Below are 26935 nucleotides of genomic sequence, written 5' to 3' on the forward strand. Positions count from 1 at the left end.
CACCTTGTTCCCAATGGCTTTCTTGGGTGGAAAGCTGAAGGTGTCCACCTGTGGGAACTGGGACCTCAGCTGGTTGTGCAGCTCTCTGAACTCGGTGTAGCGTCTGTAGACGTTCCACTCGTTGTCCAGGATGCGGATGTAAACCTGAGGACAGGAAGACGAATCAACCATCACTCATCTGTATGAGGAAGCCGACAGGAAGCCAGACAGCGCCGGGCTGCGCTCTACATGCTGCTCAGTGGAGGCTTCAGGATAAACGGCTCGTCCTTTTTACCACTTACATACAGAAACAGAACAGAAAGTGTCTGCAGTCGTGACTGCGCCGCCACCATTCCCATGCACCATTAGCTGCTTCATTCAGACTCATGAAAGATGGAGGGAGAGAGAGAAAGAGGGAGAGATGAGCCTATTAGAGGACAGAGAGGAGAGTCGGGTTTTATTCTCACTGAAGGAAAAACAGGCGACACAAAACACACAAACAGCTGAAGAGCTTTTAACACAAACAGAGAGAAACATGAATAGAGAAACATCAGGATCCCAACAGGGAAAATGCATCAATTAATTCAAGAATATAACTGGATAATATCTTCTCTGTTTGAGCCGCCAGCAGCCCTTCAACATCTTCACAGTTCATGAAATCAAATGACTCAAAGTAGAGGATCGATGTGAAGTAGAAGGACATTAGCTGCTTCAAACATAAATTAGCTTAATGGAAAAACTCCTGTTTTCAGTAAAAAGTTGTTTTGCTGGGATGAGGTGGTTTTTATTAAATAGATGTTTCACTAACCTGCAATGGAAACATTTTTTTCACATCGTACAAGTCACATGATCAACATTCGGATGTTACTACTGGTGAAAACCATGAAGAAGACGACAGGAAGTGTTTTTCTTCATGGTTTGTTCAGAGCCTCACTGTTCATAAAAAGTCATAACATGTTCAATCGATAACTAATGAAAAATGGCCGACTCGGGGCGTGCCGTGGTGGCGTAGGGATTAGCGCGGCCCGTATTTGGAGGCCTTGAGTCCTCGACGCGGCCGTCGCGGGTTCGACTCCCGGACCCGGCGACATTTGCCACGTCTTCCCTCCTCTCCTTCCCCATTCCTGTCAGCTTACTTTCGTAAAAGGGACACTAGAGCCCACAAAAAGACCCCCTGGAGGGGTTTAAAAAAAAAAAAATGGCCGACTCAAAACGCCGCATGCGTAACCGCCCCCAAGTAGGCGGGGCTTATCACTGCATAAGAGTCCTCTGATTGGCTGATAGATGAGTGCCAGCGCCAGGAATTATCATCTCATGTTTACATCCGTCGCTGCCACGATTAATGACTTACTGTGATTTTAATTTCATTTCTTATTTAATAGAAACACAGCTATTATAAAACTGTTTCACCTGGGAGTAAAAAACCTTTTCTGTTTTTATTTCCACGTGTTTGACTGGAAAACCTGGGATCCAAACTTTAACATTCTGTAAATAGACGTGTTCATGATTTAGACTCATATTTTCATTCAGGTTGGATAAATTAACTTGCTGTTAATTTCAGGTTGTTTTTTCTGTTGGTGTTTGTTAAATGTGTTAAATGATCTTCAGTCTGAAACAGTTTGACAAAAACAGAAACACATTTAAATCCATGAATTTAATCAGGTTTCACTGCCAGGTTATCAGAGGAAGCAGCTTTAAATCTGACTAGCGGTCGGATGAACGGGTCCAAGCAGTACCAGAACCAGAAAGTTTAACGGATCTGGGTTCGGTTCCAGCTGCATCTGACAGCGATGGTCTAATCCAGGGGAGTCCAAACTTGGTCCTCGAGGGCCGGCATCCTGCAGTTTTAGTTTTCTCCCTGGTGGTAGTAACAACCTTTTCAGCTTGTCAATTTTCTTCTTAGGCCTTCTAACGAGCCATCATTTGATCCAGGTGCGTTAAACCAGGGAGAAACTAAAACATGCAGGATGCCGGCCCTCGAGGACCGACTTTGGGCACCCCTGGTCTAATCAAAGTCCAGCATGGCGAGTTTTTATTTCCAGACTTCACTACCTGCCACTTCCAACCGCTACGCTCCAACAGTCTGCGTGTGTGTGTGGGTGTGTGTGTGTGTGAGAAAGTAAGCAGCGCCTGAACTCTCCAACTCGTTCTTCACACGACTATTTTGGTCCGGTGTGCCGATGAGTCCGACACGGCGGCCGCTTCCAGGAGAGACTGTGAAACTCGGCGCGTCCATCGTCTAATTAAACAATTAGCGTCTCCTTCCGCCCACGGCCAGAGAGGATGCTGGGAAAAAACTCACATTTTTACCTCCCAGCGTCCAGAAAATCAGAACAGCTTCAATGTTTTCATTTAAAACTAATTTTTATTAGTTTGGACCATGTGTTCACTTTAGTTTTGTTTTTATTGTTTGAAAATGCTTCTTTTCAGTTTAGTTTTTATCCGTTTCAGTTATACTTTTAGTTTTTTTTATATAACACCAGGAAGAAGAATCAACATTTTTTTTCTATAGTTGTAACAAAATCCCAGAAAACCTCACAGTTTGAGAAAATGTGTTCATTTCAAATGAAAAACCAAACATCTCAGGCAGCTATGAAAGATTGACGCCAGAGAAACTTTCAAACTTTCGGTAAAGGTAACAACAGCAGCGGCAGGTTGACTTTAGCATTTTCCCATTTTAATAACACATTTGATCTGGAACTGTCTGTTATCCAAAACCCCCGTGAAACTAAAAGTCCCAAATCAGATTTTAGCGCTTCTTCCTGACTGCTGCTGAAGTGGCGCCATCTGCTGGCAGAAAGCGGCACAGCAAGAAAAACCAGCAACAACCAGAAATCTCACAGGAATGAGACACAAGGAAAACGGAGCACATTTTCCAGAAACTCAGTTATTTTTAGTCAGTTTTGTCTGAACAGCCCGATTAGACCAACAGGAAGTGGTTCTGAACGGTGTGGAAGCTCAGGAGTAAACCCAACAGGAAATGGACTCTTGATTTGACTGGAACAGACTGATGTGTCTGTGTTTTGTTTTCTGATGTGATGCTGCACAGCAGGAAGCCCAGATGAAGTGACAGCAGCGACTGACATGATGGGAGCGGACGGCGCCGCTAATGGAGCGGAGCCGCTGCTGTCAGCACTTCAGGAGCAAAGCTCCAAAAACTTCTGGAAGGCAACGAGGAACCTTCCTGTTGGTTTAAATTCAGACAAAAAACATATTTCACTTTTTCTGTCCTGATATTCAGACAGCAAATAAAATATTTTTATACATATTTCATTAAAGTGAAATATGTGTTCCTATCTGACCAATCAGGATGTCCACACCTGACGGCCTGATCCAGGAAAAACTCATCTCTCCTCAGCAGGATTTTTCTATTAAAGCAGCTTAAACTGGGTTCCAGTACATCACTGTGCAAAACTTCAAAACTAAAAAGTGCAAATTAGTCAGAACAGAAAATGGAGCCAAGCGAGAAACAGGCGGCAATCGGCCTGAACTTATGAATTTAACGGTTTTAGTGCCAAGCAGTCAGACAGTTCTCAGACAAAACAGGAAGTAGGTTGGACTGCTGTCAGTTGGAGCCAGTTCAAGTTTCCCCCACGCAGAGAGTGAATCTTCATCAGCGCAGACAGAGCGTCTGCTTAGAGTATAGCAGGAGAAATACAGTAACTATTATTATTATTACTTTTAAAATGATTTTTAAGCATTTTAGCGTTTATTTAGCATCTCAAAGTTCAGATGATCACACCAGGAATATTTTCACGTTTCTAAAACGGATCATATTGGAAGGGGTTAAAGGTCACCACTGGACATAGCAAATATTAAACAACTTAACATTTGATGCAAAACAAAACAGCAAAGTAGAAACCATTGCACTTTGAGATTTACTCGGCTTAAAAATGTAACCAACAAACGTTTATATGTGACTTTTAACAGAAACTCAAAGAGTTTTATGTTAAAAATGAAACAAGAATAGAAATCTAGCAACTCTAAACTCATGAATCAATGAATTTCAATCACTGTTCTGGTTTTGTGATTCTGTCCATTTTTTATGTTTGACATGAAAAACATTTCAGAAAAATCACCTTGAACAATTTCAGCTTGTGACAAATGGCTGCAATTTGTGACAACTTGATTACAGCTGCCAAGGTTTCTGACATGTTGACGGTGAAGAACATCGATGGATTAAATTCAGGCATTAAATTTGCATCAAACTCAGATGCAGAAAAACAGGAAAAGTGGATTTGTGAATCTCCAAACCTGCAAGTAGGTCAAAGCCAAGGTGAAGCGTAAACAGAAATTATATCTGAAATAATGTTCAGAATGAATCTTACGTTTCTGTACTGTTGGAATGAAACGTTAAAAACATTTTGTCGACAGTATTAGGAAGCTCTCCTCTGGTGCAGAATTATGATGCAAAATAAAAATTTAAAATTAACATCCAGTCTGAAAACATAAAACTGTAACAGACTGAATTTTCTGTTTGTGGGAAATGTTTGCATGTTTTTTTGGTTTTAATTCTTGATACAGTTGAATGTAATCTGTTTACTAGTGGGAATGTTGTCATGTCAGGTTGCCATGGCAACGGGTGTGCAGGTGTAGCGCACAGCTAACAGCAAGAAAAAGAGAGTTTGAGGTTTTTTGACATTATTTTCCCTTTTCTGTGACGCAATGCGGTTCATAAAAGTTAAACGATAAAACTGGACTTATTGTCTCGTTTGTTTGTAAAACTTTGCAATATTCATAAGATAAAATTTCAAAAAAGAATAGCAAACTATGTTTCCTTCAGCAACAATTATGTAAAACTAAATTAATTCTTCATTGTAAAAAAAAAAAAAGAGTTTAGTCCAGGATAAAAAATATTTTATGAACCTACACATCTGCAGTTTTCTCAGCTTTAATTTAAACCATATTTTATAGAAATCTGATCAGAAAAGAGACGTTTGTTCATCAGGTTTCGTCTGGTTTCATTGATTTAACTCAATCCCTGATAGCTAGCTTAGCAGCTAACAGGCGCCGTTCTGTCCAGTCATGAACATAAATACCATGAAACTCTAGAAGGTTAATGAAATGCTGTCTAAAATAAATAGACAGGAGGCAGATGTAACGTGTTTTATGTTTCTGGAAGCTGCTGAGTTTTTATCATCTCCACTCATAACAGCCTTAAAAACAACAACAACGTTTTACTCATCAGCAAACGTCTGTAAGCCAGCCTCCTTTCTGAATCATGAAGCTTCTGTCATTATCAGCGTCAGGAATCTGGGCACCGTCCGCGCGGCGTTCCTGACACCAACGTCCCGCCCCCCGCGGTGACTGGGCCGTAATGAAGCTTCAGACGGATCCAGTGGAAACCAGTTGATGGAGTTTGTCTGACGTGATGAACTGTGACAAACCCACTTCCATTGTGTTGCATTTAAAAGGCCCATTAGAGCAGCGCTGTGATGAAAGCAGAACCAGTCAGCAGAACCGGGCCGGTACAGCGCCGCCGTTTACTGTCGCATGTCAGCAGCAAACCGGCTGCTGTCAGCCGCCGGCGCGGCGAAGGGAAATGTCAAGGAAACGTTTCATCATTACAGCATGTGATTTTTATATGTGTCCGCTGAGAACGATTCGGGTGCAGAAAGTTGTTTCTTCATTGATCCGTGACAGCAACGTGTTCATTCCCGCGCTAACGAGGCTCACCTGCTCAGGGGAAGGAGGCCGATGCATAATTAATACCAACATTCAGTTCTGGAGGTTTTCTCTCTGAATATGGCTGCAATGCAACACAAAACGTCTGAATTGACACTGAAGCAGAGCAGCAAGGCCTTCAGACAGAACATGCTAGCCGATTAGAGCTAAAAAAATTAATCCAAAATCACAATTTTAATTTACTACGACTCAGAATCAATTTAAAATGTCCTAAAATCAACTTTAAAAAATAAAAACCAAACTAAACCCTTTCTCTGTCGGCCTCCATTTTACAACAAAGTGGAACGCTCTACCGTCGCCATGGAGACGGTAGCATACGGTGTAGCTAAGCTACATGCTAACATCTGATTTTTTTTCTGCGTGGTCGTTCCTGCTTCTGATTAAATTCGGCCGCAGTCGGACGTCGGTGTGAACGGTTTACAACCACAGAGCAAGAACATAAAAACGATCCGATACGATTTAGTTCCAAGAACAGAGGCAGAACAGATCGGATCCATTTTCTGGTGAAAGAATCAGAATCAGGCCGTTCAGACTGCGGTAAAAAGTCGGATTTGGTTCACATTTGCCTGCTGAACCGTCGAAGGAAAGGAAACATCAGCAGTTCAGTAAAGGAATCATTAACTCTGAGCTACAGATCCTGATTGGAGCTCGTTTATAAAAAAAGACATAAAGACGTAAGAGCAACCAGACCACTGGTCTATTTTAGAGAGAGGCAGCAAAGGAACCGTCTCATGTCATCTCCCTTCTCTTCACAGATCGTTGTTGGCCGTCCATTTACCTAATTATGCAGAAAATAGAAGTCATTTAGAGGATTTAGGAGGAGCGCAGTGAGACGGTGGCGAAGGGCAGGAAATGAACGTTATCGGTGTGGATATTCAGGATCTGTTCAGAGAAAGTCCAGAGTCCTCTGATTACTCAGTCCGTTCATGAAAACACTGACATGCTTTAATCACAGCGCCTTGTTCTGTCAGAGGTCGTCCAGCGTGAGATTTTACGCCACGCTGCGTTAGAGCCGCCACTCCAGGTCAGCACAAGCATGGAGTCAGGAAAAACGCCAACATGAGTCCAAACTCAGTCAATTCTTGGTTCTCATGTGACGTCTCATTTTAACGGACAGCCATCTTGGTAGGCAGTTGCTATGACAACAATATATATCCTATAAACTACTTATAAACAATAAAAGACCACCATACAGCTACAGAGTTAAACTAATTAAATTTACCAATTAAGAAAAAAACAGCATTTAATTAAAGTATTCACCATGTTTTTGGCAGATTTTATATTTGGCTGAAACCAAAAGCTAGCTGTCACTTGGACTATAATGAATTTTAAAGATAAAGCAGAATAATTAAAAACAGGTGGAGGCGATATGGTAATGAGAGAGAGAGCGCTCAGTGAGTCGAGACCATGAAAATGGAAATGAATTAATTAAAATATTCACTTCTGAAGCAAAACTTACAAAGCAAAGCTGACTGACTGAATATTTAACCAAATTTATAGTAGCAGAAACTTTAGACCGTTCTCAATAAGAGCAAAAACAGAACAGAGAGAAAATGTAAAAATACAGAGAAAAATGAAATAAAATAAAAACTGCTGCTGGAGGCTCCAGGGGACAAAAATGTTCAAAATACTTCAGGTTCCATAAAATCTGTGGTATTTTAATTTTAATTACAAAAACAATTTTACTTTTCTATTTTTACCTGCTAAAAAATATGAAATAAACATTTCTTAATAAAATAATTAAAACATTTGGATTTTGATTTTAAAAAACCTGCAAACTAAATCCTAAACTTTTCAGGTAGATCAACTTTTTACTCACTTTGCTTTATTTCACCAAGTTTATTAAATGCATTTTAGCTAAAACCACTGGATGTTTTTGGTTCTTATTGCTGATAATTTAAAGCAAAAACCTGGAAAAATATTTTTTGTTGCACTTTATATTTTTCATTTTAAGATTTTAATTGCATCTAAAAGCCAAAGTGCATTTGCAGTGCTTCAACATTTGAGTCGCCTCTTGCAGCAGGAAACATCATAAAGAAGTGAATGTTTTGTTTTCAGTGGCCTGAAATATGAGAAATATTTTTTCTGCTCATTAAAATGCAAAAACGGAGCAGAAAGGAGTGACGCTTTACAATCAGCTCGTTCTGTTTCTGAACGGGGGAAAATGTCACGTCACTCATCGTATGAGCGCAGCTAACACGACTCCATCTGCTGCCGAGCCCAAACATGAGGACGAACAGTTCTTCTTCCTTATTTATTTTCTAAATATTATTATTATTATTATGTTATATTAAATATTATTATAATATTATTTTGTAAATGCCGCTGCTGACCTGCAGGAAGTGTGAGGAGACGAAACGAGAGCGAGTCTGAACAGAACGTCAGGTGAAATAAAGTTACTGCTGCTGCGCAAACAGGTTTCCCTTCAAAATAAGAGCATGAAGATAAATGTCTAACTATCTGAAGAATTCATAACAACCGATAACCAAAACTGATTAACTTCTTTCAGCTCAACGTTTATAAAACACTTGAGAAAATTTGTGTTTTAGAACGTATCAAATTTTAGGGAAAGCTAAATGCGCTAATCATCTTCAAAGTTAGCAAAAATGCTAAAGTGAAAAACAATAAAAAGATCTGCTATTAGCGTGTTAGCGGATTAGTAGAAGTGTGGCAACTATCGAGCGTCTTAAACTCAATTTCATTTTGAGTATTTTAGATATGCTCCAAATTTTCAGCAAATAATTTGAGGTCACACAGCTATGTGGGGTATTTAGCATTTTAACATTTTAAGATGCCTTTTATTAGAGATTAGCATGGCTGGAACAATTAGCTTAAATAAAGCAGAAGTCTCTCTGCGTGCGTTAGTCTTTATAGAGCCTCAAAGATATTCAAACAGTTGCAAACATGAAAATCAGAGGAATAAAACAGAAACTTTGCTACATTCAGTTCAGACCTTCCTGTTATCTGATTAAAGTCTTGCTCTCTCTCGCTCTCTGGCAGCCTGGGTGAATGAAATGTGTTCCTGTAAACAGTTTCTCAGATCTCCGAGCTTCTCCAGACTTCATGATAAAAATACCCAACTCTGAGTCTTCCTCACGGAGTAGCAACTTCCACACTGAAGAACGTTGCCAACACAACCCAATGGCCATTAACTGATTGGAAAAGTTCACATTTTGGAGTTTCTGACTCCGTTCTCAGTGCACCCGAGCGGCGGCAGCATCTCAGCCTCTTTGTGGTGAAAGGTTTTGGATAGCTGCTCTGACTGAAGGGCCTAAAATGGAGCCGATGAGAGCGGCGGCGATGAGAGCGGCGCGGCGGCGAGCGCTCGCTCTGCGCCTTCCTGAGGGCGCTCAATCTGTGACTGACGGATGAACAACCAGCACAACAATTGTAATTATCATCATCGTCTTTGTAAAACATTCATCATCGCCATCATCAGTATAATAGTCATCTCCCTCCATCACCAGCCGGCCATTATCATAAGCATAATGCCTCCCGTGCGAACATCGAATTCGAGGGGAGAGGATGATGGACAGCGCGGCGTCAGCCAGAACCAGAACGCTCGCCTGCCTCTGATTGTTACCCCAATGCATCAGTTAAAAGTTCATATTAATACATATGGATGGATCTGCAGAGCTAACGCCGCCTGCGGCTAATCAGAGCGAATTAAAGGTCTGAACACATTTTACACTCCCTACTCCTCTGGGGGAAACGGACCAACTCAAGTACCGATGCGTGCAGCGTCAACGAGAGCGTGTCAATTATTCATCGGCCGGCTGATTTCTGCGGTTTGTGATTTAAAGCCTCCGGGTGGCGCCGTGGCAGGAGGGGCGTTTTACCCAACGCCTCGTAACTGGGGCCACTTCTTCTTCTGCTCTGAGGACGCAAACCGCTGCAGCGAGAGGCGCTGCGTTCTTTACACCGAGGCGGTGTTAGTTAGCAGCCAGAAGGACGGACAGAGACAGACGAGCTGGAGCGAAGCTGCAGCACAGACTCTGGGCATTAGCATAATGAAAGCAGGAGGAGTTGAAACTCGACTTTCAGCTGGAAAGACGAGCGCAGCTTTCCGCCCATCAAAGAGAGCGGCTCGTTTAAAACATATGAACATTTATCTGTGAGCTTGAGCAGCTCCTGACCCTCCCGCGTTGGTTCACCCGAGCGGTGGAGCTGAGGTCAAACCTGAGTCATCAGCGGCGCTGCGTCCTGATTGGATGAGGCCTGATTAGAGGCCTGAAGGTCGAGAGAGAGGAAAAACAAGGAGCTACAGAGGAAGAGGAGGAGAAGAATAAAGAAAAACAGAAAACAGGACGGGACAGAAGATAAACACTTTGGGATGGAAAAAACCTGAAATAAATAAACCAGCCAATAGATGGAGCTAGTGAGCATCAACTAAATTTTATCCTCTGCTAATCTCGCATAAAGCTGCAGTTTGTAACTTTTATTTAAAAAAACAAACATGTTTTTGACATATTTATTAAACTGTCTCCATGTTCTTACAGTTATGAGACAGATAATCTATGAAAATATCGATTTCCTGCTAGAAATGCTCCAAAAACAACCAATCAGAGCCAGCAGGAGGGGCTTAGTGCTGTCAATCATCATTGTGCAACTGCTGCTAAATGTGTTAATGACTGAGAAACACCTTGTTGTTCCAGGAAAACCGTTTGTGGCTATGTTAACTAGCCTCAGCATTCACAGCAGGATCTGCTATCAGGAAGCAGCAGCGCATACACGAGGGTGATTGAGAGCGCTAAGACCCACCTCCTGGCTCTGACTGGTTGCTTCTGGTTAGCACTGGGATAAAGCAGAGGAGCTCAATGTTTTCACAGATTGTCTGTTTAATGTTAATCTGTCAACATTTTAAACAATAAGTAAAAAATCTGTATTTCTAATGAAAGCTTAAACAACCCTGGTCAGAGATCAGGTATTAATTGAGTCTTTAAGATGCTAATCAGCTGATCCATGTTGTGAAATGAGACCTCGTTGCCATGGTTACATATCACAACTGTCAACATTTCCAGAAACAGAAGAGGAGGGAATAACTGTCCAAAATGCAACGACTCAACCAGAAAAATGATCTAGAAACGTCTAAAAAAGAAGCAATGAGAACGAACAGAGCTGCTCCAACCGTGAGCGGCGATATTCTAGAACGGCCTAGTCAAAGTCCAGACCTGAATCCAACTTAGGTGAGTCTTTAAACTGTTGATCTGACCAAATATTTTACACTGAAAAACAGACAAAGAACTTGAGTCTCCAGATGTTCAGAGCTGGAAGTGAAATAAGCCAGAAGTTCATTTCACTTCAGTTCCTTCATCATCTTCATCATCATCATCATCATCATCATCATCATCATCATCCTCCACTTTCTGTGGCCTAAATCTGCTGCTTTCAGCTATAATGTAGGAAATGTAGGAGAGTTGGTTGCAGTGCGCAGCAGATTGCAGATGATGCCTCTCTTCGGGAGCCTTTTGGTAGCGAGGCGCTAACTTGCTGCTTTAATGCGGCCATTACAGCTTCAGAAAGGAAGAGAAGCAGGAGGGACGGTGGCCCAGAGGACACAAAAAGCTCAATCTAACTTCTAATGGGAAAACGCATCAGCCCCTCTCTCCATCACTGTCTGTCTGCCATCATCCATCCCAGAGCCTTTCTGCACTTTAGATGGAAGTCATTTCAGAGAGTGAGAGGGGAGTGAAATGTCTGCTGCAGGAGAGACGAATGGAGACTGAAAGGACAGAAAGATGGGAGGCATTCAGGGACAGGCCGGCGTTAGCGTTTTGACTTTAGCTTCCACTGATTTTTCTTTGTGTTTAGCAGTTTAGTGTTAGCTTCTGCAATTTCTTTTTGTTTACAGGTTCAGCTCTAACTTCTGTTAAAGTTTTCATGATTTTAGCGGTTTGCCATTAGCTCCTGCTAAATTTTAAGCGTATTAGTGGTTTAGTTTTAGCTTCCACTAATTTTGCTTTACAAAGCAGATTAGCATTAGTGCTTAGTGGTTTAGCATTAGCCTGCCCAGTGTATTTGATGTGGTAGCAGTTTACTGCTAGCTTCTGCTATTGTTTCTTGTGTTTAGTTGTTTAGCATTAGCAGAGCTAAAATTCTTGTTTTGCGTATTGGTGGTTAATGAACCTAATTTTTTAGTTAACTTTCCCACCACTGGCGATAATTACAGCTGATCTTAGTTCAAACAAATATTCTCCATTACATCTATGGCAGCCATTTTGAAAAATATCCACTAAAAACAAACACAAGGTGGAAAAAATGGCTATGATTTGCTGTGGTTCAAAATCTGGAGGTTATGATTTAACTTCTAGCTAATGATGTAACCATGGTGGCCATCTTGAAAAATCAAAAACTTACGTATGATTTAATACCAAATGTATTCATCTTTCCTTGACAATTATGGCCACCATGTAGCCTGGGAACAGGCGCGCCAGGTAATGAAGCGTTGATGAAATAAGGAACGATCAGACGCAGACTAACTTTGACTCGTGCCTCTCTGCCAGAGGTTTCCCCAGACCCGCTGCCTCGGTGCTGATCGGCTTCAGCTGAGCCTGAACCGGAGGAAAGGTGAGTGTGTTCTCCTCAGGACACTCTCAGCTCTTTAAGAGAGTCGGCTTCACATTCAATCGCCTCAGCAGCCTCACCTTAACAACGGCGACTCCGGTAACCTTGGCCATCCATTAGCCGCCTAAGAACAAGAGCCGTTTCCACAGGGAGCCATTAGACGGATATAGCTCTGGGAAGGGAAGCATCCAACACACCAGATGGGCCGCGCTCCAGGGCTGGACCGCGGTCTCTCAGAGATCATTACTGGGAAGGAGAAATCAGGCTGGAGTCCATCCACCAGCCTAACAAAACTCCCCGTGAAACGACTCCATGGAAAACAATCAGCCCTACAGAAAAACCCACTGCAGTCAAACTGCTTCAGCTCTTCGTTCTGCAGATTTACTTCACAGACCAACAGGAGAAACAGAGAGCAAGGAAAAGGATTAAAAAATACAAATCTAAAAGGTTTCACAGGTTTATGTTTTCAGACTGGATGAAAAGCATCTGTGAGATTTAATTTTCAACTCTGACCCCAGGATTTAGGTTTAGGCTGTGACCAGAACCAGAACCTCTGCAGTCAAACTGAGATATTTGTAGAAAGCAGTTACTGAAATATAAAAGTAAAAACCACAGATGCTTAGTAATTAGACTACTGAGGGTGGAAGTTCAGTGAATTCATGCCACACTTTTCAGATTTGTATTTGTATAGATTAAGTAAAGCATCATGTGCTGCTTTGCTCTGCGAGCCTCTCTCATATAATCCCAGTGAAATACATTAAAGTTTGTGGAGATGAATCCGTGTGAAAGCCGCGGTACGTTTAATGAAATGTGTGCCGTTCCCCAGCAGAGCCACGGAGACGCTGCAAAACGCAGGAATTATAACAATCCATCTCATTTTCCGTGGCGGCGCTGTCAGCAGGAAGGAGATGTTTTCACCCAGAAAGGTTTCTTCTCCGCGCTCCGATCCGAGTCCCGGGTCTGAATTTGCATCTATTATGCATAAGTGGAGCTGAGCCTGGTTGCCAGCCTGACCATCAGCGACTAGAGAAGATGTGCCTGCTGTCTCCTGCTGTCCCTCATGGTTTCCTGCTTCACTCTGCACCTCTCAGCACCGTGTGTGGGTGTGTGTGTGTGTGTGTGTGTGGGTGTGTGGGTGTGTGTGTAAAGCATCATGATGGATGTGTATGTGCAACTAATGTCATATTTGTATCAACCGAACACGTGTGTGTTTGCACATGTATGACACATTGTGACAGCCTAAAGGTTGTGAAGGTCTGTCTGTCTCTGGAGGTTGGACGAGGTGTGGGTGTGTGTGTGTGTGTGTGTGTGTGTGAGAGAGCTGACAGAGCTGAGGTGGAACACCTTGTTAATGTGACAGAGCCGGTGAAGCAGTCGTCCAGGTAACGGGCCTCAGGTGTCTCTTCGGCTGCGCTGCCTGTCAGATGAAAGCGGCAGGATCTCAGCTCCTTCAGCTTCCTGCAGTCCAGTCAGCGAATCTCAGTCCGAGTGGAGCATCTCAGCGAGTTTAGCAGCTGTGTTGTTGGAGCGTTTATCGTGTGAGCGGTCAGACTGTCGGGTCACAGAACAAACCGTCAGGATTCCTGGGTCAGTCTGGAGGAACCGGAGAGGTCAGCGGGGTCACGATGGAGACGAGGGGCAGAGCGTCATCATCATCAGGCTGACCTTCATCATCATCATGCTGACCTTCATCATCATCATCATCAGACCGACCTTCATCATCAGTCTGACCTTCATCATCATCATGCTGACCTTCATCATCATCAGGCCGACCTTCATCATCAGTCTGACCTTCATCATCATCAGGCTGACCTTCATCATCATCATCAGGTTGACCATCATCAGTCTGACCTTCATCATCATCAGGCTGACCTTCATCATCATCATCAGGTTGACCATCATCAGTCTGACCTTCATCATCATCATCATGCTGACCTTCATCATCATCAGGCCGACCTTCATCATCAGTCTGACCTTCATCATCATCAGGCTGACCTTCATCATCATCATCAGGTTGACCATCATCAGTCTGACCTTCATCATCATCATCATGCTGACCATCATCATCAGGCCGACCTTCATCATCAGTCTGACCTTCATCATCATCATCATCAGTCTGACCTTCATCATCATCATCATCATCAGAGACTCTCTGGGTGTTTCTGGTTCTAAATCTTCCTCCTGTTTCCTCAGATGTTCGGTAAACATGATGACAGCAGTAGCACTAGCTACCCTGATCAGGCAAAACATTATGACCACAGACAGATGGACTGATGAGTCTGATCTCTGCAGAATCAGGTGCGGATCTTGTGGGATGTGTGACTGATGGAGCAGGAGGGCGGAGCTACGCACACCTTTACAGCCAAACTTCTGCGTCTTTCTTTCCCCCAATTACATTAGAATAAGTTCATCAACAACTTTATATCCTGCATCATCCTTTAGTTTTGAATCACAGGCTTATTAAAATGTGACACAGAAGCCCTGACCATTGAGCATGTAATACGGATCTAGAATAAAAACATGAACCACATGAAGCTACTGCAGCAGATTAAACAACCGGCAGATAAACAGAGTAAATGAAAGGGTTTGTTTGACCACCGGAGCAGAAGGAGAACTGAGACCAACACAGCTAATGAACACATGATGAGCTTTTCATGCTAATGTTGAACTCCTTCAGTCGGCTCCTCGCTGTTCGTCTTAATGATCTTCTCATCCTATATTTCTCTCTTCATAACTCCTAAGGAACATTATGACTCACACACAGATGATGGTTTTGTCCTCTGGTCAGTGGAGATGAACGTACCTGGTAGACGTGGTAGGCGTTGGCAGCTCTGCCCTGCAGGAACACGGAGGGGATCCACACGTTGACGAGAGCCCGATGAGCCCTGAGGGACACCAACATGGTCGTTACCGCCCTCTTTAGCATCATCACAATGTCTACATCCGGTTAGCAGACAATCTGACCGCGGCGGAAAGTTTGAGTTTATATGTAGATGGCAGATTTAAAGGGACAGGATACTGAGGTTCTGCTAAAAGGTTAGAGGCGGTTTCATTTACCATAATCCATATTCAGGGAATCTGTAGGTTTCAGCAACTTTTTAATTTTTAAGACCTTTTTAATGCCACCATAAATTACATCTAAGACAGAAAAAAATATAAATATAGAGGGGACTTTGGGGTATTTGGTGTATAACAATCAAGCATTGCAAAAACTGTGAACGTGGCTTTGTGACCATGATGGAGGCAAACAAAGCTAGCTAACAAGCAAGGGTATATTAGCTGCTAGTTAGCGGTAGCCTAAACCACCTCGAGTAAGAGTGCAGTGAAGATGTTTACGTGCAAATCAAACTTTTACCTGACAGAAAAGTCCTGAACCCCCCATTAAATTAAACTGTCAAAATTAAAGAGCTGTCCTTACGTCTCAAAATCCGACAGGCTGGGATCATCTGACGTCTGGCTTAAATCTCCTGGGACCTGGAAAAATGAGACACGGATCATCAGAACCTGAGCGAAGATGATCACAAGATGTGAAAATGTTTCTGCCCAGGTTTTATTGGAAGAGAAACTGGAAGAGAAAGGATGTTGGAGACGCACTAAACTGGATTTACAATCTATGAACATTTATGGTTTTTACAATCTTTAGCTTTGTTCTATTAGCTTTGTTCCGTTAGCTTTGCCCTGTTAGCTTTGTTCCGTTAGCTGACTGGAGCAGAAGCTTCTCTAAAATAAAACCAGATCTTTTGTAAAAATGCTCTTCTTGTTCCAGAATCACCAGTTGAGCCCGTCGGCGCCGTCTGACACGTGTCAGAAACACACACCTCCATTAATGCTAATTATAGCCGCCGCCGCGCCACCTGGCTCTTACATCAATCTGTCCCTCTGGGCTGAAAACCACAATCTGCCCACATCAGTAATTTTATTCAGCCCAGTTGTTATGATGATCTTTTTTTCCTTCATCTTCTCTGATTAACAGTTACAACCATTTTCCTCCAGATTGTTCTGCATATGGAAGCTAGCCGGCTGTTAGCTACGGTTTCAGAACAAACATGGCCGATCAATCTCCTGCTTTAGTACGAGATGAGCAGAGTTATCAAAGTTTGTCAAACTCTCAAAAGTCGAAATGGTCTAAATAATATCTCAGACTCCAGTCAGACAGTCTGAAGTAAAACTAAGACCAACCCAGCCTTCAGACTTCAGGGCCTGAGGTCCAACATGAGGAGCTACAAGCTGAAACAACCTGCAGTCCTTGTGGACCAGGCGCTCAGTAACGTCAGGAGGTCCAGAAGAACGTTGGAGGAAGAAAGAAAATGTGTGTTAAAAGTCTTTTGCAGTATTACAGAACAGCAGTTGTATTACTGACTCCCCCTAGTGGTCTGGAGGACTTCTGTTTTGATGAATTTTCTTTTTTGTTTCCTTTTTATTCACTTTTGTTTTTCTTTTTTTAAAGTTTGCATTGTTCATGTGTTTGCAGAGCGTTTTCGCCGTTTGCTGCCTGTCTGAACCTGTCAGCAGAAATCTTCTGGGTCAGTGTTCCCAGAACCAGAACCAGACAAGAGGAGGCAGCTTTAGGTTTCTCTGCTCCTCAGATCTGGAACAAACTGCATGGAAACCTGAGCTGATCAGAAACTGTTGGTTCCTTTACATCAGGCTTGATACGCAACGGTTTTGGATCAAACCATCCGACAGATGAACGGTTTCTGCTCAGGATGGGATGGAAATTTAAAATGAAATGTTTCCTTCCCTTTCTGTCTTTCCTTTGAAGGCTTCTTGGCATCTCAACAAGGCGATCTGAACCACTTTCTACCCCCAACGCTCGTAAACACAAGACGCCACCCGAGGGCGAGCCGAGGAGCGGCTGATTGGCCGGCTGCTCGGACCGCACGCGGTCCAGCAGAGCCGGCTGAGGCTGAGGGATAAGAGGCCGGCGTTCAACCTGAGGCGGCGGCAGATCGCTGTGGTGGTCAGCGCAGACGCCTGCTGACATCCAGACTTTCTGTTTTCTGTTCTGTGAACAAAGCTGAAGGGACTGAGACAAAGTTGTTTACTTGAAACGGCAATAAAAGGATGAAAGGAAAGTTCTGGACTAATATTGGTTTTCTTCTTCATGACAGAGTAAAAACAGCCTTTATTTTCCTGCAACAGGAGAAATTCAGGAGCAGCAGCAGCAAATGTAAAGGTTCACCCAAAAAGAGTTTAAACTCTAGAAAAATCAAGTGAAGATCCTGGATGTTTGATCTTCAGTAACAATGAAATAAATCTGTTTTCAACTGTTTAGCATTAGCGTCCTCTAATTACCATGTTAATGTAGCACTTTAGCATTAGCAGAACTAATGTTTATGATTAGCGCTTCAGGATTAGCTTCAGCTAATTACCATGTGCGTGTAGCATTTAGCAATAGCCTATGCTGCACACCATGTCGGTTAGCATTAGCAGAGCTAATATTTCTGATTAGTGCTTTAGCTTTCAGTTTGCAAACTACAGGAAGCCATTATAATCTGCTTTTTAAAATGTATTTTCTGAGAAGATTCCCATAAATCTGGAGGATTTTCACCCTGCGAGTCGTCCTGCTTTATAATGACTAAACCATCTGAATGTGTCATGGCGGCATCAGGGCGGGGAAACCGCCGCAGCCACTCACCGGGCCTCTGAGGTCGATCAGCTCCTGCCTCATCTGGACGATCAGGTGGTCCTTGGCCATGAGCGAGCGGTACAGGCGCTCGTTAAACTCGATCAGCTCGCCGTGCATCTCCGCCACCTGCAGCACACACAGCACCGACATTTCATTTTAAAAGCTCGCTACGTTCCTCCCGATCACAGACTGCACAGTCCAGGTGAGGCGAGTGGAAGCCGACGGTTCTGGACGGGTTCTGGGACCCGGGCGAGCCGAGCCGGGTCGGACGGACCGAAGGTGTGAAACTCCCTCATCTCCAAGGTGCCCAGAGTTTTTCCTGCCTGCTTTTCTGTTTTCATTCACTATAACCAACACCGACACGGCGCTGCTCACATCAGAGCTCAGGCTAATTACAGCAGACACACACACACACACACACACACACACCCACACACAGAGACACACCGACACACCCCTACACACACAGTCTGTGTGTGTCTTTCATTGTCTGACACACACACAGACTGTGTGTCTCTGTGTGTGTCTGCGTGTCGGGGTGTGTGTGTATCTCTGTGTGTGTGTGTGTGTGTGTGTGTGTGTGTGTGTGTGTGGACCGGTCTCTGTCTGGGGACTGATGGCTGTGACTCTGCGCTGCATGGAGAACACCTGCTGTCAGTGCCGTTTCCACGGAGACTCGTCACCGACTGACAGCTGACCCGGGCGGTTACCAACGGCAACAGCCACAGTTACCTTGATCTACGTTTGGGAGCCGGCTAACGGGTCGGCTGGTTGTTCTGTGAATGTAGAACATTGGATTCTGATTTTATATTAAATACCAAAACTAAAACTAAATAATTTTCTTTCTAATAAAAAAAATAAAAAATTATTATTATTTCTTTATTTTCAACCCTCTGATTTGTTTCCAATAGTTTTGCACATTTGCTCAAACGCAGGTTTTCTTTTGGATCTAGGTCTGGATTTGACTAGGCCTCTCTAACCCATTAATCTGCTTTGATCTAAACTTCGAGTCAAAATCATCAGCTCCAAAGAACAAGGAAAAAATTCTAATTTTTACAAACTAAAATACATTTTTTTTTTTTTTTTTACCAATTGAACAATATTTTGTCTTCTGAGCGATAAAAACAGGATGCGGGTTCGTCTTTGCTTGAAATCACTTCCTGTGCTCAGTTTTAATACAGCAGCTAAAAGCTGAGGTGGATTTCAGAGATAACGAGCAGATGGTTAGTTACCATGGCAACAAGAGGAAACCGGGACGCTCAGAGAAGACGATCACTTTGTGTTCAAACATTTTCTTCTAAAACATTGCAGTTTTGTTCTAATTTACTTTTGAATTGTGGACAGACGGCCGCAAAAAAATCAGTCCAGGGTCCACAGACGGCCCCCGACCCCCACTTTGAACACCCCTGGTCCAAAGCATCCCATAGTGACTCCTGGAGGCAGATTGTTGCTCTGGATTAAATTCAGGTAAATCAGAGTAAAAGGAGCTGAACACAAATGCATGCCACACTTTTCAGATTTTTATGTGGACATCATGCAACCATGTCCCAGTTAGCTCAGACTGGGTGAATCAGGGTAAACTGGTTTCCAGTGGGTGAAACTGAAACTGGGTCGCTGCCTGTGCCAGGAGCCAGACTCTGTCAAAGCGTGACGCCCTCTAGAGGTGACACAGCGAAGCTCCATGGAAAAAAATAAAATAAAAATCACAGTTGCCATGGCAACAACATCACAAAAAGAGAGGCGCTGCTGTACAGTAGATTTGTTCTGCTTCTGGGAGGAAGAATGACAAATCTTTGTCCTTTTTTTGGGTTTGAGATCAGAACCGGAGGAACGGATCCGACTCATCGGATCAGAAACAACGCCATGATGTCACGTGATTCAAACCCGCAGAAACCAGCAGCAGAACGTCCGAAACCCTAAAGCTGTAGCAGGTGCTGCTCCTGCGTCACAGATAACAAACGTCCCGTTTATTTCAGAGGAACAGCGGCGTCCGAAATGAAACGTTAACCTTTAAGTCCTCAGAGCAAACAGCAGAGACGGATCTGTGAGGCGGCGGAATAACCTGAACGTTTTACTGCAAACTGTTTGACAATCAGCTGATCGTCACAATAATCTGGATTTATTTCAACCGTTCTTTACCAGAATCTTTTCCCAAATATCTGTGTTGGACACAATTCTGCTAATGCGCTAATAGCTTGTTGCTAGCTTAGCGCTTCAGCTAACATTGAAAACTGTTAGCTTACCCTAAATTAATGTCTCCTGATAAATTATAGAATGATAATTTACCTCTCTGTTTTGAAAACTGTCATTTATATTCACGCTCTTATTTTGAAGTAACTGTCTACGTAGTTCTGTTTCCTCACATTTTCTCAATTTAGCTTTTAAACTTGACATTAAGGGTCTAAATAGGTGATTCAAGATAAGAATAACTAAAAATGAGGCATTTGGAGGAGTTCTGCAGGTGGAAGTATGTTTTCACATATTTTCTGAATAAAAGACATTTTGCTCTACTTCCTGTTCATTGCAGCCTGGCTGCTTCGCTCCAAACCAGCAGACAGAAACACCTGATTCAAATGTTTGGTTTTGTTTCCTGACATTTTAAACTTGACTTCATGTGCCAGTTGCATGGAAACGGTTTAAAAAACAAAGAGAAAACTGATAAATCCGTCTTCACATTACAGTTTATGGGCAGTTTATAATAACTTTAGCTGATTTTCCATATAATTGTGCAACATGACAATTTTTTTAAAAACTCACTTTTTGATAAAAGGTTTCGGGAAGAGGTGTTTTTCTTATGTATCGAAATTGTATTTTTTGCAAAAGTGCGATGAAAACGTTGTTTTTCATCACAGGAGTCACATGATCAACAGGATGTTACTGTTGGCGAAAACCAGGAAGAAGAAAACGACAGGAAGTGGTGGGAGGATGAAGGCGTGGCATGTGTGATTTTAACTGCATTAATTATTGAATGGAAACACCGCAAATGCTGAGTCGTGTTTTCTCTACATCAGTGGAATAATGAAAACGTTTTGCACATTTATAATGGAGACGCAGCAACAGGACGAACCAGCAGTGGCTCAACACCTGGACCAGAATCTGTTCAGCACCATGGAGGCTTTGCTCCTGGGACCATGAAGCTGTGAAGCATCAGAACCGGGCTCACCTGGGACCGTTTGGACTCAGCTGATCGTCTGTCATGCCATGTTTTATTTAAACAGAAAAACCCAAAGACATAAAAGTGTCTGAAACACGGAGACGTTACAAATCTGAGGCTCAGACGGACCTGCAAAGCTAACAGTAATCTCTCAACATAAAACATGGAGCCGCCTCAGCCGGAAACAATAACGCCAAACCTGTGTGTGTGTGTGTGTGTGTGTGTGTGTGTGTGTGTGTGTGTATGTTTGAGGACGGAGCAGGATGTCAAACAGAGACCTGAGTCATCAGACGCGGAGCGCTATGCGATGCTTCCCGTCAGGACGTGTTTCACCTTTATTTATTCAGCCGCCGCTAAACTCAGGTAGCAAATTACAGGAGAGCAAATTAATTTGAGGCGTGAAGGAAACCAATTAAAGGTGAGAGAGGAGGCTGATGTGATGGCGGGCGTCACGCCACGCTTGTTCAATTTGACCGACTGAGAGCGGCTCACGCTCTGATTCGATTCAGCAGCAAGGGCGTCTTCTTCACGCCGTCTCCTGATCGTTTAGTCATGTCTGGGTCTCAGTGTCTGGCTGACCCTTTCCTGGACAAAACCACATAAAGAAGAGGTCCAAAGGGAGGCCCGGGGGCCATTTGTGGCCCTAGGATTGATTTATGGGTGCACCAGAAACACACAAACATGAAGGTTCCCACTGGAACTTTAGTATGAAAAATAACTGAAGAAAATTTAACTAAAATCAGTAAAAGTTGGTGTTTTTAAAGTGAAACCATGTGGAAAGTCTGTTTTTCCTTTTTACAGATTACTGCCGTGTGAATTTAATATCATAAAACAGACTCATCATAAAACAGACTCATCCACAGTAAAAACAGAGGATTTATGTTTTTTAACCTCTTTGCTTTTTTTCTTCTAATCATGAGGAAAGCAAGGCAGAGATAAACGAACCGTCTGTTCCTGCTAATGTTAGAGCTGTTGTTCTAACACACACACACACACACACACACACACACACACACACCCACCCACGCACACACACACACACACACACACACACACCCACCCACACCCACACACACACACACACACACACACACACACACACCCACACACACAGGTTTAGCTCCACACTGAGATTTTAAATTAAACCAACTGCTTAATTGATCATTTTCCATTTATTCAATTATTGTTCAAGCAACGTTTTTAATTAGCTTTCAAACCAACCGCGGTTCACGGCTCCTACCAGGAAGTCAGGAAGAAATTTAAATTAAACTCTTTCCTTAGCTTATTTTTATTGCATTAAAAATAATACATGTATTTAATAAATTATTAATAAGGGTTAGGGTCTTCATCTGATTCAGTTGCAGGGCTGAACTTTGGTGCTTTAAACGACAAACTGGAGGGAAACGTACGGCGAGCGGCACGGCGAGCGGCACGGCGGCCATCTTGCATTTGGACCTCACGGTTCGGCTCACTCCACCCGTTTTCTGCCTGATTCCTGACAGAAAACACCTCTAAAGTCACTAAATGTTCAACAGATCCGACCTTTAAAGGATCCGCTTCCCCAGCAGAACCAGCAGAACCAGTTGCAGATCAGGAGCAGGAACTGGGAGCTGTTGGGTTTCCACCAGAAAACACTGATGGGTTGAATTAAACATGATTTCATTATTAAAAACATGAAGCTTCACGGTGCTAAAGGAAGTGTTCAGATGAAACGGATCCCATGATTTATGAATTATTTTACTTTCTGAGCATCAGATTCACAGCAGTGAGGAAAACAGGCTTCAGACAAGCTGGAAGTTTTGTAGTTACTACAGTCTGGAGATGTTTGGTTTGTGCTCTTCATGTTGCTTATTGTTAATTAATAAGTTGTTGGATAAAGAGAATCTCTGATTGCTGGGGAAGTTCTGACCCACATTTCTTCTTCTATCCAGCAGCAGGAAACGTTCCCAGTATGAGAGCCTCTGATGATCCGGCCTGCCAGGGAAAACCTCCGAGCGTTTGGTTTTAGCCGGTTCTGCTGAGGGCTTTTATTTTGGAGAATCCGACCGTTAAACTGCAGAGACGATTTTCTGTTGGATGGAAATAAAATCTGAATAACTTTGTCAATGACTGTAAAGAAGCTAATTTAGAACAATATGGTTTATTATTTTTAACATTGCTCCTGGTCAACAGGAAGCTTCACGTTTCCACCAGCAGAACAAGTCGGCGCCGGGCCGGGGGCGGGGCTAATGACCAGGCCCAAATTATAAAGCTCGTGATAATTTTACTTTACAACATAGACATGCCTGCAACAGTGGCGCTTACAAGTTTCACCACCACAGAGAGCGACTGTCATTCTGAAATCCATCTGACATGAAGTTCAACAAACCAAGAGACCAACAGAAACATCAGGCTGCTGGTCACTAATGACGAAACGACACAAATTCAAATCAGTTCAGAACCACGGATAGCAATCGGATCATTTTAACACTTTATCAATTTCAACTCAGAGCCTGGAGCAGCTAGCAACTGCTGAAGCTACGTTTATTGTTGACGCGTTGAACCGAGCCCGCGGCGGCGCGTTGAAGAGGGAACGCGGCGGCGCCGCATGCGCAGCGTGTCGTAGCACCATCTGCACCTCTGGATGTTTGAAACTCAGCGTGGATCGCGCGCGCCACCGTTCACACACACTGGGCGATCTGGCAGACGCTCTTCCAGGCGGCTCCAATGGAAACCTTAACTATAAACGCCATACTGCTGTGTCAAAAACACGCTCAACCCAAACTGTTGAAAGCGCCACCATTACTCAGCCTCCTGAAACAAAAATCTGCTTTTTGCAGAAACTTCATCCATTAACGATGGAGAAAAACAGGCCCACAACATCATGGATCTTTTGTTTGAATCAATGTGGCATTTTGTAAACATTTTTCATGCCTGAATAAACGTGTTTCCTGAGGAATCGCTCCCTCTCCACCGTTTTGTCCCTGCATGTTTCATTAATGCTCTCCTCTCCTGACCAACAGGCAGCGCTGCCTCCGGTCGCCCACTGCACCACAAAAAGCAATTAACCGCGAGCGGAGCGATGGAGCCGAGCGTCTCTGCGCAGGAGCGGTTCAGGAACGGATAACTTTCAGCGCGACGCCAGCAGCCTGCGTGCCGCGATAAGACGATGTGACATCACTTCCTGCTCAGCCGTTTCTTATCAGCACACACTCAGACCAACGCCACCAATCAGAGCTTTTTCTCTCAGATCTCAGTCAACGTGTCTGTGACTTTAAATACACCCAGTGCCTTTATCTCTGCTTTATTTCAGGTAGCGAAGTAAGTCGGGGCTTAAACCAATAACGGGTTAAACCAGAGAGCTGATCAGGTTCAGCTGGGATTTTATGCAGCAGGTTTCACTTTTATTTTGAAAGACATTGCAAAACCAAACTTTATTTTGGTTTAGCTTCTACTGCAATTATATTATTACATTTGAAATAAAAAAATGTAAATGTCTGCCTGTCTCCACCTAGTGGTCAGGTGTCAGAATGACGTAGGGGCTCCAGATGTTTCTGTCAGGTTAAAAAAATCTGGTTAAATTCGTAAATTATTCCATTAATTTGACTCATTAGTATAAATAAGAAACACTGCCACCTACAGGTGAACGTTAGGAGTCACTGAAATGTTTTTGCACAAAACAAATGAAAGTATCTGTTGATTTTTTTGTCAATTCTTGGGAAAAACTGGAGCGTCTAATAAAGCTTTAACCTTTGTGTTTGGGTTATAATAACAGCTCTGACTCAGTCACAGGCCACCAGAACCAGAATCTCACTTCCTGAGGTAGGTTCTGCGTTTTAATATCACAAGCTGTAAATCCAGTTCTGTCCATAATGTTCAGGTATGTGATTAAAACCTTAATGAGGTTCATTAGAAACGTGAAACATTGCGATCCGTCGGGTTTAGATGCTGTAGATCCAGATGTTTTGTAGCAGAGATCCTGAGGATCCGCGATCCAACAGCTGGAAGGAAAATCAGGTTTCTGTTGGACTTTTGCTCCGTCTGAACAAAGATGGTAAAGATCAGAGGACGCCTGGAGATTCGGCTCAAATGTAAACACATTCAGAGTCAATATAACGGATCAGCAGCATCACATTAAAAACCTGGGCCGGGTCGCCGCCCGGCCCGCTCCAATATTTGTTTGTCTCTCCCAGGAAGGAATGTTTCTAACGAGGCTTGATGTGACATTTTGGGAAATCAATAACCAGGCCGCTCAGATTCGGAGAGCGAGGCGAGGAGGGAGCGACGTCATGGCAACCATGGGCCGACCTGAACGCTGGGCGGGATGCTACACTCACTGCCGTGCTGTTTTACCCCGGCAGGGCAACGCGTTGCCCCACAGCGGGGCAGGAAGAGGAACCGGGTCGGAGCAGCGGCTCCAGACCGACCCGGTTCCCCCCCCACGCGGCGCCGTTCGCACTGACAGCAAATGAAGAGATAAATTAGTAAATAGCATAAAAAATGCAGCAGCAGCATAAATAAGTGAAGCAAAATAGAGACGAGTTATTATTAAAAATAAAAATTACAATTTAATTATTCATGAATCATTCAAACAGACTCACAACAACTGACCAGCAAGTCTGGACCGGACCGGACCGGACTGGACCGGACAAGATTAGATTGGACGGACTGAAGGGAACCGGGTCATTTCTCTCCTGTTGGATCAAATAAAAAGTTTCGTTGTCTCGGTTCTGAGCAGCTTTAATGATCCGGTTCTAACCGATACAGAACCGCACCGAGTTCTTTAACAGCCACAAACCTCCAAGTGTTTCACTGCAGTTTTTAGAGACAAATCACAAAGTAAAGAATAATTCTACAGTTTAATAAAATCAATTTAAATAATTATTTCGCTTTAACCTTTGTGTTAAAGCGAAATTTAAAAACTCCCTTTTGCTGCAGAATTATTGAATAAACATTTTTCTATTTGTAAGTAGAATAAAGTTATTGTCTGGAGGTTGACAGGTGTGAAAACGTCTCAGCATGAAGCTGAAACCTGACAGGCTGCCTTCATCCAACAGAAATATCCGGTTCTGGCGCCGGCAGACGATCCGAAGAGCGAACTGCAGACGGAAGATCAGCTAAACAAACAGAACAAACTCCCAGTTTGAAGCAGGTTTGTGTGGTTAGAGTTTAAAAAACAGCTGGGACAAAGAGGAAGATGCAAAATTAAAAAACGTTTTCTGTGGTTTATTCCTCTGCAGGCAGCAGGACGAGTTCACAAGCTTTCATTTCTATAAAACCAAACAGTAGCAGGAGTTTGCTGTTAGCGACGCTTCAAACAGATGAAACTAACAATAACTTAATGCAATAGAAGGGTTTTATTCAGATTAACTCCTAAAACTTTTAAGATTCATCTGTTGTCCCACTGGGAAGTTTTAAAAACCAAGCAGCCAGTGAAACCAGTCCGGTACCGACATGGGTCCATCGATCCAGAAGCAAAACAGAAACGGTTCATAAGTCCAGTCAGGAACAGAGGTTCACCTCTGGATTCGTTTCCTGTTTGGACAGGATCTCCATCTCTCCCAGTTAGAGGAACAAACAGGAAGTTTACAAGAACACAGTGGAAGCTGTGAAGCACGGTGGTGGCAGCATCATGCTGTGAGGGTGTTTTACTACTGGGCAGAAAAAAACATCTATGGGAACATGGAGAGTTACGGAGCAGCTTGAGGACAAAGTCCATGTTTCAGAACCGCTGCCACCAACGTGCTTTTAGCTAACTAGCTAGCTAGGGTTTATTAGCAGCTAGCTAATTTTTTTAGCTACTAGCAGCTAGTTAGCGGTACTCTCACAGAACATAATGAAGATGTCTACGTCTGACTCAAACTTCTGTCTTAAAGAAAAATCCCACAAGAAAAAGAAACACTCCAGAGAAACAGTCCAGACCTGTGGTTGACATATTTAAGACT

At 43.2% G+C, this 26935-nt stretch overlaps 1 protein-coding gene across 2 annotated transcripts in view; it reads right to left on the bottom strand.

Moving 5' to 3' along the window:
* snx29 (sorting nexin 29) overlaps positions 1-26935 on the bottom strand; it is a 106363-nt gene that overhangs the window by 16022 nt on the left and 63406 nt on the right. For both annotated transcript variants that reach the window (XM_032574364.1, XM_032574365.1), the window contains exons 16-19: positions 17867-17983; positions 15647-15702; positions 15032-15113; positions 4-144 (exon numbers count right to left, since the gene is read on the bottom strand). In XM_032574364.1, coding sequence (XP_032430255.1) covers positions 4-144; positions 15032-15113; positions 15647-15702; positions 17867-17983 — 396 coding nt within the window. The remainder of the gene's footprint in view (positions 1-3; positions 145-15031; positions 15114-15646; positions 15703-17866; positions 17984-26935) is intronic.

Source organism: Xiphophorus hellerii, chromosome 10 (assembly GCF_003331165.1).
Source record: "Xiphophorus hellerii strain 12219 chromosome 10, Xiphophorus_hellerii-4.1, whole genome shotgun sequence".
NCBI classification, from domain to species: Eukaryota; Metazoa; Chordata; class Actinopteri; order Cyprinodontiformes; family Poeciliidae; genus Xiphophorus; species Xiphophorus hellerii.